Below are 14466 nucleotides of genomic sequence, written 5' to 3'. Positions count from 1 at the left end.
CAACTTCAAAAGGGGTGGAGGGTGTATCATTGCATTTGGGTATCACGTCATTATACCCGTTCATACCGTTCACAGGTCACACCCACAACGGCACTCGAATATATGTCACTCGTTCAGTACTTGCAGGTTTTGCTAATTACACCATACATTTACACAATGCATATAACAATTACGGAGTCACAAATACCAAATTCGGCCCATAAATAAGTTGCATTTTGAACCCAAAATCGGTAACATAAAATTCAAAACCACAATTTTTAAATAACGCATAATGCATTGGATCACACACACCCCTTCTCAGAATCATGTATAATATGCCAACTCCATTATTCGGAACTTCCGTACTTCCAAAAATAGCTTGCAGTCACAATGGTACGATGTGCAAAGACAAGTAGTACATATCATAACGCATTCTTGTAGTACCATTGAAGCCGAAATAAATGACCTCTCGGTGTATTTTAATGGGAGAGCGGAATCATTTTACCCTTCCCTTCCATTTACGGTGCTTTCGTGAAATAGCTTGCCCTCTCTTACTTAAGCCTTCTTTTACCTGTCAAATTAATCGTAATTATGGATGCAACCTGGTACACTTTTAGGGGGGGGGGCTTCAAATTTTGTAGCCGTTGTAAGCCAAAACAAACTCTGACAATTGCTTCACTCTATTCGTAAGAATTACTCTGTCCAATTGTTGTGAATAACTATGTTCAGCTTAGCTCCAGAATAATTGGAATTCCGTGGCCGTGACAATCATGTAGTGTTCTTCGTCTCCAGTCAATTTCAAACTGTTAAATTGACCATCGAAATAGAACACAATTCTATACCTTGATGATGTTACATAGCAAGTAATGATATATTTATTAACAAGATAAAATTGTTCTGGTGTGGTTTGCAAATTTAATAAATGAGCAAAACGACACCGAAACAACGAAGAATGTTTATCTGGCACTTTACGTGGATGATCTCGTCATCGCAGATCAGACGTCTTGAATACAAGTAGACGTATAGTAGAATAATACATTTTGTTTTGACTTAACAAAGTCGCATCACTAATCGCGTTTCCAAAGCCCGAGCCAAAACATCAAGTCAACCATAGAACATGTGATCAACACTATAGGAGATCAATTCCCATGGACAACTCTTTCTGGCTTGTAATGTGAATGTACCATAACACGAATCAATGAGAGCGAGTACCGTTAATTCAATCTCACATCAGCATAGATGGTACACTCACCGGCATATAGGTACGAAACAAACACTGCCGGTTTAAACTTCATGAAATTAACAAAAAGAAAATGCCCCAAGGAATTGAGTGGCCAGTTAAGATTTCCTTTTTTGTACTCTTTTTTTGTTTTGGGTTTTGAATTCAAAAGTGTTTCAGTGATTACACGACCCTTTTATGTAGTGAACTCTATTTTGCTGTCGATGTTTTATCTTATATTTTGTATAAAGTTGCAAAAAATCAATCATAGCTGAGGAGGGAGTATCTACAAGCTTTGTTGAAGCTTTCCCCTTTTCCTTGGTATCATCTTCCGCCTAAGTACATGAAACGCGTAAACCTATATATCGAGAAATCTTTTGCGGCTGAACCTCGTTTCATAAAAAGAAGATTTTTGTAGCAATTTGGCGCAAACAATTCAAAGTTATAGATACGTCCTGAGACACTTATGACACATCACACCCAATGGCCCACTTACACTTTTCCCGCTACCCTGGAGAAGTACGAGCTTCTCCAATAGTGGCAAGATTGCCTTTAAATGTAACCACATGCTCGCCCCTTCTCCATCGCTACCATAAACGTGACTAGCACATGACTAGCACATGACTTTTCAGAAAATTTGGTGAAATCGATTTCCACCATTTCTCGATTTTTCAAAAATTTACAATTTTTTTGTTTAGCTTTTGGTGTATTTACTACACAGTCACTTCAACAATTGCATACATTCATTCCAATTTCACGTATCAACACTCTTTCTACAATATTGGAAGAAATGTCGTATACAGCACAGCTAGATGCGTTTGTGTCGCGACTCAATGAGAGTACTGATTATACCGCTAAACATGCAATTTTGTCAGAATTATTGGATACAATTGAACAATTCAGTGGTGCTACTGAGTATGAGTACTTTTTGAAAAACCTTGTACCGATTTTTTTGAAAGAGCTTGAGGAAGTACCCATTTCTTACATCTCAACAAGTCCAGAACAGAAGTTGAGGAATAGCACTTTGGAAATAATACACAGATTGATTATGAATGAAACTTTCCAACCATTTGCAGAACAAATTTTGGACGCGTTGACAAAAATCTTGGTGGAGGAGAATGAAGATAATGGTGTTTTATGCATGAAGATAATCACAAGTTTACAGAAGGCTTATAAAGCCACATTGGCAGAGAAGGTACAACCGTTTTTGGAGGTGATACAGAAAATATACGACAATATGGATCAAACTGTACAACAAACTTTCTCAGAGGAAACGTCTGCCAATGAAAACAAGGAGGATGCAAATGATGATCAAGACATGTCACCAACCAACTCCTTCAATGAGGACGCTCCAACAAAAACGTTGAGTAAAGCCATGTACTCATTCAAAACGTTGGCCGAATGTCCAATTACAATGGTATCATTATACTCATCCAACAAACAACTAGTTGCACCATCACTTCCGCACTTTTTGCCAAAAATCATGCACATTCTCCAACTACAAGTTAAACAACAAGAGCAATATCGTCAAGAATCAAAAGACCAGATTGTCACTTCGATATCTCCGGAAATTAAAAATAGACAAGCTTATAGTGAGTTCATCTTGGGACAAGTTAAAGCAGCATCGTTTTTGGCGTATGTGTTTATTAGAGGGTATGCTAATCAATACTTGAAACCAGAGGAGAGTGCATGCATCCCTGATGTAATACTTCGATTATTACAGGACTGCCCTGCTGAGTTGTCTATCGCAAGAAAGGAACTACTTCATGCAACTAGGCATATACTATCAACACCATTCAGAACTCAATTTATTCCGAAATTGGGTTTACTTTTTGACGAAAAAATATTGATTGGTGATGGTTTAACGTCGTATGAAACTTTGAGACCATTGGCTTACTCAATGGTTGCCGATTTCATCCACAATGTACGAGACGAGTTGACTCCTGCACAAATATGGTCCACCGTCACTATATACTCGGGATTGTTGAAGGACGAATCATTGCCAATGTCGGTGCAAATAATGAGTGCCAAGTTGCTATTGAACCTAGTGGAAAAGATCATGACTCTTTCCAATAAATTAGAGGGTAGGCAATTATTTCTCATCATTATCGATGCGTACGCTAAGCGTTTTAAGAACTTGGACCGCAAATACGATTACATTATAGCCAAGCATGACGAATACGAATTGAAAAAGCTCGGTAGAGAAAGGGATTCGAAAAGGGCAATTGAGAGATACTCATCCAAACGGAATCAAGTTCAAAAAGAGGAAATTGCTGACGCTGAGAACGACCAAATGGATGTCGCTAAAGCGGAAGCATGCGAGGAAGCAGATCCACAGGTTGACAAGACACTCGGCTTAAACATATACAACATAGATTCATATTTTCCCATCGCATCGGTTCCAACCCCCAATACTACGGACGTATTAAAGGATGCAAGGTACCTTTTTCGTACTTTGATGCAATTTTTAAAATCAATCGTGTTTGGGTTGAAGCATTGTAACCCACCAGTACCCCCACAACCAGTCATCACTGATCCAACTAAACAGCAACAGGTAAATTACGACAAGTGGAATGACTCAGCTAAACTCATCTCAGTTGAAGAAGTTAACATTCTTCGCTCATTGTTTCGAGGTGGAGTCAGTTGTCTTCGTTACTTTTCAGTGTCAAAACCTAAACCCACAATTTCACAAAAGGCATTTGATTTCTCAACTGGTGGTCCTAATTTACCAATTACCTCTTCCAAGGATGAAAAAGATTTGATGGAGATTTTTGCAACTATATTCATAAACATTGATCCTGCCTCATTTAACGAGATTGTGAGCTCTGAATTGCCGTTCATGTTTAAGTCCATGTTGGAGAATGCAGCATTGTTACATTTGCCTCAGTTTTTCCTTGCAAGTGAAGTTACATCAGCAAATTTTTCGAGTATTTTGATTTCCTTTTTGAAGGATAATTTGAATCAACTTGGAAATGCCGATATGATAAAATCAAACATTCTTATACGACTTTTCAAGTTGTGTTTCATGTCAGTCAATTTGTTCCCTACTACTAATGAAGGGGTCTTGCTTCCGCATTTGAACTATCTTATATTAGAGTCATTGAAGCTCGGTACAAAAGCAGAAGAACCAATTGTGTATTCTTATCTTGTGAGAATATTGTTCAGAAGTATTAGTGGTGGCAAGTTTGAAAATCTATATAAAGAAATCATGCCAATATTGCCAGTGTTATTGGAGAATTTGAACAAAATGATCGCCAATGCCCAAAGACCCTACGAAAGAGACATTTATGTTGAGTTGTGTTTGACTATCCCCGTTAGGTTGGCAGTGTTAGTGCCGCATCTTAGTTATTTGACAAGACCACTTGTCTATGCTTTGAATGGGCCACAAGAGTTGGTTAGTCAAGGTATGCGTATATTTGAGCTATGTGTTGACAATTTGACTGCTGAATATTTTGATCCAATAATTGAGCCTGTCGCTGATGAAATAATGACGGCCTTGTGGAAACACTTGGAGCCAGTGCCATATCATCATCAACATAGTCACACAGCTATTCGAATTTTAGGTAAGTTAGGTGGCCGAAACCATCGCAAAATCAAATCTCACGAAAACTTGATCACCAAATCTGAAGCAAATCAAGAGATCAAGGCGTTGGTTCAAGTGTATGGCTTGAATGATTCTGTACCGGTATCAGTGACTCCAGGTATTGAATCTGCCATCAAGTTGTTGGACGACCCACGGTTGAAAATCCATTATAGAATCAGTGCCTTTAAGTACTTGACGAGTATTTTGAAGTTGTTCATCAATACCACTCCAATTCCAGACAATTTTGTCCAGTATGCACAAGAGAGCGTCGAGTTCTTGAAAAAAGAGAAACCTGAAGATGTCAATATACCATTGGCACCACTGGATATCAAAGATGCAGAGAAACTTGACCTCCAACAACAACTTTTTGCGAAATTGCTCGAGATGTTGTTTTTTTCAGTATCGATACCTGAGTTGCGGGATGAGGCAGGTGCACTAATCGATGGATTGACGACTCATTTCACATTACTACATTTAAGCACTTCTGTGGTTGACAAGATTCGAAAGGAGCGCAATTTTTCAGTTAACGATAACGAAGGAAAAGCATACATTAGCGAGAATGCATTTCTCAATGCTATCACGTACTCTTTGAGTTTTTGGGACAAAGATGTTAGAGCTAAAGGTGTTGATGCTGTGAAAAGGATTTATGAAACTACTGTGACTACCTTTGGCTCCGAGGAAAACGCATTATACTCGGATATTTTCAGATCAATGTTTTACAAATTTACTCATTGCTGCTACAATGAATTCTACCACACCAAATTAGGTGGCATAATCGGGTTGAAAACCATGTTTCATGACTTGAACATTCCTTCAAGCTGGTTCCATCAGAGACAATTTGAATTGGTGCGTGCTGTTTTCTTTATATTAAGGGATACACCAGACACTGCGCCATTTGAAGTCCGTCACTCAGCTAAAGAATTGGTCCTTGAGTTATTAAGGGCATGCAACAAGGACATTACAAAAGAAATTGTTTTGGAGAAACCTTTTCAGACTCTTGTTGGCGCATTGATTTATGACTTGGCTAGTCCAACTCCAATGGTCAGAGAAGTTGCACAGGAATGTTTGCAAGTTTTGTCCGACGTGACTTCTACATCTACAGCCACTCTCATGGGACCATGTAAGCATTTATTGTTGACACCGATTTTTGGAAAGCCTCTTCGTGCTTTGCCTTTTCCTATGCAGATTGGTAACATTGATGCTATTACATTTTGTTTGGGCTTGCCAGATACGTTTTTAAGCTTTAACGAAGAGTTGAATAGATTGCTTTTGGAGGCTTTGGCATTGGTTGATGCTGAAGATGAATCTTTGGCAAATGTTCATCGTTTGAATGAGTACCGCACCTCAAACCAATTAGTTGAGTTGCGAGTAGTTTGTATCAAACTCCTTTCATTAGCGTTGTCGAAACCTGACTTTTCAATTGGATCACTAGGTGAAGCGAGGATCAGAATTTTGGGTGTATTCTTCAAAGCTTTATGCAACAACTCCACAAAGATCATAAATGCTGCTCACCAAGGGTTGGCTTCTAGCTTACAAGAGAATGCCAAATTGCCAAAAGAGTTGTTACAAAATGGACTTCGTCCAATGCTTATGAACTTGTCTGATCACAAGAAATTGACTGTTTCCGGCTTGGAAGCCTTAGCTAGGTTGTTAGAGCTTTTGATTTCCTATTTCCGTGTTGAAATTGGACGGAAATTGTTGGATCATTTAATGGCATGGGCGCAGATCAATACTTTGAGACAAACTGCTGGACAAAACCTCGACAATAACCATACTGTTCAAATTGTAATGGCCATTTTGAACATATTCCATTTGTTACCAGCTAAGGCATACACTTTCATGGAAGAAATCATCAATACGTTGCAGTATTTGGAAGGACATTTAGATCGTCATCAAGATTCACCTTTCAGAAAACCAATATCGAAGTTTCTTAACAGGTTTGCTGAAAACTGTGTAGAATACTTGATTAACAACTTCAAAAACAGAAAGCTAGGAAACATGCTTGCATCGATAACCGGGATGGATGGATGCGAAAATTTGAGAAAGCACGCAGAACAGAATATCCAAGTTTTGGTTGATGATGTTACTTCAGAGTCTGACCCTGAAACAAAGGTTGTCAAATTCGCTAATATCGTTGATTTGATTGAAGCAATTGCAAAACACGACACTGAATGGTTCAATGGCCAAAAACAATTGTTGACAACTTTGTCCCAGGTTCTTGTGGAAATACACGATATAAGTGTGGCACCTATTTTGTCATCAGCTCATTTCCGGAGTAGCCAAGCTATTGAAAAGTTACAGCAATTAATTGTCACCTTTACAAAAGCCAACATGGACGAAACGGACTTGATCTTTTCCGTTGTTAATCTTCATAGCAAATTGAAATATGAGATTTCCACCGTGTTTGAAGATTTTATTTTCAACGATATTGTGGCATCAAACGATTTAGATTTGAAAATAATGTACCTTAACAAGACTGTTGACTTCATAAACGAACCAGAGCCATGCTTGAAAGCCAAGATCTTTTTCCTCAAGCGAGTTTTCGGCCCAATATTTGTGTATGAGCACGTCAAGAGTGGGGATCTTGTGCACGTATTTGAAAAGGAGACCGTATGGTTACAGAAACTAGATAACAGTGTTTGGAAATCTCAGGATGATATTATTGATAACCACACCTCTGGAACTATTGATGGTTATAGGTCAGCACTATTAGAAAGTACAGCATTATTGCTCCACTTGGCGCCAACGTACATCAGTGAATTGCGCAAGGATATCATCAAGTTCAGTTGGAATTATATCAAACTTGATGACAACATCACTAAACAAATTGCATATGTTACAACTGCGTACTTTATTGCTGCGTATGATACTCCTGGTAAATTGGCCACACAAGTATTTGTAGCTTTGTTGAGAACACATCAGACTGACTCGAGGCATTTGGTGAGACAAGCATTGGACATTTTGGCACCAGTGATGTCAAAGAGAATGAAGGATGCCGATTCACCGGATAGTTGGTTGAAATGGCCGCGTCGAATTCTCTCCGAAGATGGCTTCAATGTCACTCAAGTTCTAAATGTTTATCAATTCATTGTCCAACATCCCGATTTGTTTTTCGTTGCTAGAGAGCACTTCATATCCAATATCATTACTGCTATGGGCAAGTTGACTATTTTGGCTAACCCGGCACTTGAAAATCAACTTTTAGCTATAGATTTGGCTGAATTGGTCTTATACTGGGAAAGAAAAGCAAAGCAGGTTGCAAAGGGGGAGAAGTCTACTGAAGAGGAGTCTACAGAGCCTGCTGAGTTTGAACCTGATGTCAAAACTGATACTGATTTCACCACTGCTCCTAACTACACCATACCTTTTGGTCAAAGGGAGGCATGCGTAACATTTTTGATTAGATATGTTTGCATCAGCCCTCAAAGGGCATCAGAAAGTGAATTGGGTCAAAAGGCTTTGGGTATTTTGTATGATTTGCTAAGCCCCGAGCATTGGTCGGAAGTTGCTGTGAAATTGAGCTTTTTTGAAAAGTTTTTGCTTTCCAATAATTTGAACTCGAGTAATTTACTTGGATACTGTTTGAACGCATTGGAAGTGTTGGGAGTTGTTTTGGAGTGGAAAGATCCCGAATGGATAGTGTCAAATTTGAGCTACTTACAAAAATTGCTCGAAAAGTGTATCAAGTCAGATAATCACGACATCCAGGAAATATTGCAACGAATCTTGTGTATTATATTGGAAGCTATTAATCTGCAAAAAGGTGCTGAAGAAGACGATGAAGAGGAAGACGATGTCAAAGAATTTATCAACTTGTTGACTACTTCAGTCTCCGAAGATTTGGGCGATATGCCATCGTTTGCTGCTGGTGTAACTCTATCATGGACTTTAGCACAATATAAACCAGCAATTTTGGATCCATTATTACCCACAATAATGAAAACATTCAGTAAGCTATGCAAAGATCACATTACTATAACACATCAGGGCACCCAATCTACATCAAAGGACAGTGCTAGCGCAGAATTCGAGGCAAAAATGACGACCAAGTTGTTGGAAAAGATTCTTAATTTATGTTCAATGAGAATATCTAACCTTGGTGACCAGCGCCGTATCTTTTTGTCATTGTTGGCGCAGTTGATAGAGCGTAGTTTGGATAAAAGCACGCTTGAAAAGATTATCAAAATAGTGAAGAATTGGGTTTTCTCAAGAACAGATTTATTCCCTACAACGAAGGAAAAAGCTGCTATTTTGTCGAAAATGATGGTTTTCGAGGTCAGAGGTGAACCAACCTTGTCCAAAGAATTTTATCAGATCATTGTTGAAATCTTTGAAGACGATTCGTTCAGCTGTAGTGAGTTGACAGTTCGAATGGAACAGCCATTCATGGTAGGTACAAGGTCTGTTGATGTTTCAATCAGACGGAAATTGATGTCTATATTGAACAACAGTTTGGAAAAAGATGTGACAAAAAGGTTATACTATGTTATAAGAGAGCAGAATTGGGAATACTTGGCTGATTACCCTTGGTTAAATCAAGCTTTGCAGATCTTGTTTGGAGCATTCAATTTCGAAAACAAGATCGAGTTTGTTGAAGATGAAAATAAATTAGCTCCAATCGAGGCATTCAAATTCCCAGACTCCGACTCAATGGAAGTGGATTCGAATGAAAAATTGAATGAATTGCTCGAAACCCATACAAAATTTTTGCAAACAATGAATGATGTTAAAGCAAAAGACGTATTCGAACCTTTAATTGATTTGTTTTACCAAAGTAGTGAAACGGTTCACAGGACCTGGTCGGTAATTTTCCCGATTGCATTTCAGTCAATACCCAGATCAGAACATTTGGACTTTACGAGATATTTGGTCATACTTCTATCTAAGGATTATCATACTCGTCAAATAGATTTGCGTCCTAATGTGATTCAATGTTTACTTGAGGGAATTGCTCGCTGTTATACACTACAACTTCCACCATTCGCAATAGAGTGCCTTGCAGCTAACTTTGATGCTTGGTCTCAAGGGCTTCAACTATTGGAAAATATTAATGAGGATGCTGTTAATGCAAACCCCGATGTAAGGGAAGTTGTACAAGATGCGTTGTTGAAGTTGTATGCTACCTTGAAGGAGGATGATATGTTTTATGGCCTTTGGAGAAGAAGAGCCAAATACAATGAAACGATCAGTGCGTTGTCTTATGAGCAGATCGGTCTCTGGGACAAGGCGCAGCAGTTGTATGAATCAGCACAAATCAAGGCTCGCAGTGGGTCATTGCCTTACGGGGAAGCTGAATATGCATTATGGGAAGATCATTGGATTTTGTGCTCGGAGAAACTACAACAATGGGATATTCTCACTGACTTGGCAAGACACGAAGGATTTTCTGATTTATTATTAGAATGTGGATGGAGAGTTGCTGACTGGTATAATGATAGGGAGACGTTGGATCAAACGGTCAAGAACGTTATGGATGTTCCTACACCTCGACGTCAAGTATTTCAAACATTTTTGTGTCTACAAGGTTTTGGCCAAGAGAAGGAAACTTTGCAAGACTTGTCCAAATTATGTGATGAGGGTATTCAACTTGCACTCAGGAAATGGTATGGCTTACCAAGACGGTTCACCAATGCTCATATTCCATTGCTTCACACATTTCAACAATATGTCGAGTTTATGGAAGCTAGTCAAGTGTATTCGAGCTTGGTTACTACAAATGCACAAAACTTGGATGTGAAATCACAAGAATTGAAACGAGTCTTGCAAGTGTGGCGCGAAAGATTGCCCAACATTTGGGATGACATCAATATATGGAACGACTTGGTCACCTGGCGTCAACATGCCTTTCAAGTCATCAACAAAGTTTATATGCCATTTATTCCAGTGTTGCAACAATCAAACTCAGGAAGCAATGCAAACTCATACGCGTATCGTGGCTTTCATGAAATTGCTTGGGTCATTAATAGATTTGCTCATGTAGCAAGAAAACATAATATGCCTGATGTTTGCATAAAGGAGTTAACAAGAATCTACCAATTGCCAAACATTGAAATTCAGGAAGCGTTTTTGAAATTGAAGGAGCAAGTCAAGTGCCACTATCAGAATCCTAATGAGCTCAACACAGGTCTTGATGTGATTAGCAACACCAACTTGGTTTACTTTGCAACACAGCAAAAGGCAGAGTTCTTTACCCTCAAGGGAATGTTTTTGAATAAATTGAACCAAAAAGATGAGGCTAATAAGGCATTTGCTACATCCGTTCAGATTGATCTCAATTTGCCAAAAGCGTGGGCCGAATGGGGAACATTCAATGACCGCCGTTTCAAGGAAAATCCAAGTGACATGGTATACGCCAACAACGCCATCAGTTGTTACTTACAAGCGGCAGGGTTGTATAAGAACGGAAAGACCAGAAAACTTTTGGCTCGCATCCTATGGTTAATCAGTTTGGACGACGCATCTGGAACGTTGGCACAAGCGTTTGAAAATTTCCGCGGAGAAGTTCCTGTATGGTATTGGATTACATTCATTCCACAATTGCTTACCTCATTATCCCACAGAGAGGCTAAATTGGCCAAGCAAATATTGGTAAGAATAGCCAAAAGTTATCCCCAAGCGTTGCACTTTCAATTGCGTACAACAAGGGAAGACCTTGCCGCACAACAGCGTCAAGCTATTGAAATTGCCCGTCAAAAAGCTGCCGCCGCTGCAGCTGCAGCCACAGCTACAGCCACACCCACAGCTAATATGGCAACAAGTCAGACTCCAAATGAAGGGGATAAAGAGAATGGTAAAGCAGAGAATGAAGCTGAGTCACAGAATGGAGGGGCACAATCACCTCCTCCAGCAGAAGTGACCTCATCGCAGTCACCATCGCAACCAAATTCGCAACCGATTCAGCCACCATCCCGTCCACAGTCACAGTCACAATCTCAGTCACAATCCCAATCTCAAAACTCTGTCTCTATTACAGTGCCTCCAGCTGTTCGTCAACCTTTGGAGCACGTGGAGGAAATTATGGCTATTTTAAAAACGGCTTATCCATTATTGGCATTGTCGTTAGAGTCATTGGTTGATCAAATTAATCAGAGATTCAAGTGTACAGCAGATGAGGATGCATACAGGCTTGGGGTAGCATTGCTCAATGATGGAGTTCAATATTTGAATAGACTAGGTAACCCCAAGGATGATGCCAAATTGCCACCAATAACCGAAGCCAATATAACAAGATTCGCCGAAACGGTTTTACCCAAGCAAATTCGAGCTGAATTTGAAAAAGATTTGGTTCACTCGAAACCTAACTTGGAAACCTACATAACCAAGTTGAGAAAGTGGAGAGATAGATTAGAAGACAAGTTGGATAGAAGATTCACCCAGGTCAATTTGGAAAACTTGTGTCCTCACTTGAGTGAGTTCCATCATCAAAAATTTGAAGAGATTGAAATCCCTGGACAGTATTTGTTAAACAAGGATAATAATAGCCATTTTGTCAAGATTGAAAGATTTTTGCCCACCGTGGATTTGGCTCGGGGTACAAGTGCTTGCTACAAGAGATTGAGAATTAGGGGCCACGATGGAAGTTTGCATACATTTGCAGTCCAATTTCCAGCTGCTCGTCATTGTCGTCGCGAAGAATCAGTGTTTCAATTGTTTAGAATTTTCAACGACAGCATTTCAAGACGAGTCGAAACTAGAAGAAGGGATATTCAATTCACTTTGCCAATTGCTGTTCCACTTTCCCCACATATCAGAATTGTTAATGACGACGTCAACGATATCACCTTGCAAAGAATTTATGAAGATTATTGCAAAAAAAATGGAAAGAGTCGCGACGAGCCATTTATTTACACGGTGGAGAAATTGAGAGCAGCATTTGATCATAGATTACCCAAACCTGATTTGGCAAGCATACGTGTTGAAATCTTGAGCGCTATTCAAACGTTGCTTGTGCCTTCCACTGTTTTGAAGGAATATTTTTTGCAACTTTACCTTCGATTCGATGATTTTTGGTTGTTCCGCAAGCAGTTTACTTCACAGTATGCGTCTTTTATATTCACAACATTTATGATGTGTGTTAATGCAAGACAACCACAAAAGATTCATGTGAACAAGGGTTCAGGAAACGTTTGGACCTCGGATATGTTGCCTTGCAAAATGCCAAATAGACAGCATGACAACAACAATCCTCAGCCTAAACCGACACCGATGTTTGTCAATGCCGAGCAAGTTCCATTTAGGTTAACACCAAATATCCAAAAGTTGATTGGTGACAGTGGTTTGGAAGGTATTTTGGCGGTGTATGTTTTGTGCATTGCTAGGGCATTGTTGGAACCCGAAGCAGATTTGGAACAATATTTGACACTTTACGTCAGAGATGAGGCTATATCATGGATAGCTCAAGGTGGAGGAGATAGAAGTGGCACTGTTTCAGGTCAAGATAATCAACTACGTGATGTTGTCAAATTGAATGTTGATAGTATCATCAAAAGAGTAATGACAATGGGTCACGTGTCTCCTAATGGGGGAGTTGCTACTCAGAATGTATTGGAGTTGATCTCACAAGCTGTAAATCCTCGAAACTTGGCAGCAGCTGATACTTTATGGATGGCATATTTTTAGCCGTCAAGATAGAGCTGTATTAGTAAAAGACTAATTTGTGTATTAGAAGAAAATGTATTATAATTTATGTGTTTTGAAAATCAAAAGTACTTTTCCTGCTGTTGCTGAAACTTTTCAATAGAATCTGTACTTATCACCCCAATTTTCAGCTTTTCAGCTTTGAGATGTCTTCTATCTACTTTGTTGGTGATATATTCCAAAGCCCGTTCACAAACAACAACTAAAGAAAACACGGTCGCGGTTGCTAATATGGAAAACGTCATGGCAAGAATAATAAATACGTTGATGTACACTTCAACACTTGTCTTTGTTGGCGTTGTTTTCCCACGCTGTTTTTCAATCTGGTACATCTTTCCCGCTCTCAAGCTATGAATGACCGCAATAATGTTCAACACTGTGCCTCCCAACTCCAACAAAAATGAGCAAAACAAACATCTCAATGAAACCAATGTAGGTATGGTGCTTGAACATAGGGGTAAAATGGACGCATTGATCGTAAACTAGAAAAGTTAGTACGATCTATTGTAGTGATAGACAAATTGTCATACATACCATAATCAAAGTGTAGATGCATGATATGAGACACATTGCGGGTCTGTTTTCAATTTCCTCCAACGGTACACAAGCATATATTAGAATATATTGAACCAAAAGAAAGGTAAAATAAACTCGAAATAAGTTTTTAAAGATGGGCAAATTGTAAATGCTTGCAATGTCATTAATCACCACATTATTACCCACATTGATCCTTTGCCCTTGTGGCATTGGGGGGTCAAATAAAACGTTATGAACCATGTTTGAAGGAGCAGAAATGACGCATTTATTCAAATGTGTACACTTGAGATGGTGGGTATATCTGCTCAGGCTGAAGTGGTTAAGTATACTCTCTTATATTAAAATCGACAAAGTTTTGGGATCTGCTTGATAAAAGATGTGGGATTCTGGTATCAGGGAAGGGAAATTTGTTAACTTTTTAGCCTCAGCATATACTTTCCTACTTTGAATCAAAGCATATCAAATAATCGCCATACTCAATGGACAAGGAATCAAGAAACAACCGAAAAAT

The 14466-nt window shown here is 39.1% G+C and overlaps 2 protein-coding genes across 2 annotated transcripts; one reads left to right on the top strand and one right to left on the bottom strand. All coding sequences in view use genetic code 12, as the record gives it.

Moving 5' to 3' along the window:
- Nucleotides 1-1988: 1988 nt before the first annotated feature.
- On the top strand, nucleotides 1989-13400 carry TRA1 (histone acetyltransferase; the record flags this gene model as incomplete). The annotated part of the gene is made up of 1 exon (XM_036808723.1): nucleotides 1989-13400. The coding sequence occupies one exon, from the start codon at nucleotides 1989-1991 to the stop codon at nucleotides 13398-13400; it is 11412 nt and encodes a 3803-aa protein (XP_036663038.1).
- Nucleotides 13401-13480: 80 nt separating this feature from the next.
- On the bottom strand, nucleotides 13481-14195 carry CPAR2_602710 (uncharacterized protein; the record flags this gene model as incomplete). Its single annotated transcript, XM_036808712.1, has 2 exons — nucleotides 13481-13900; nucleotides 13953-14195. 2 exons carry the CDS (start codon nucleotides 14193-14195, stop codon nucleotides 13481-13483), a joined length of 663 nt encoding a protein of 220 aa, XP_036663037.1.
- Between the last annotated feature and the right edge of the window lie 271 nt (nucleotides 14196-14466).

This window comes from Candida parapsilosis, contig 005504 (assembly GCF_000182765.1).
Source record: "Candida parapsilosis strain CDC317 annotated contig 005504".
NCBI classification, from domain to species: domain Eukaryota; kingdom Fungi; phylum Ascomycota; class Pichiomycetes; order Serinales; family Debaryomycetaceae; genus Lodderomyces; species Lodderomyces parapsilosis.
The sequence above is the reverse complement of the archived record's forward strand: the minus strand, read 5'-3'. Positions and strand labels throughout refer to the sequence as shown.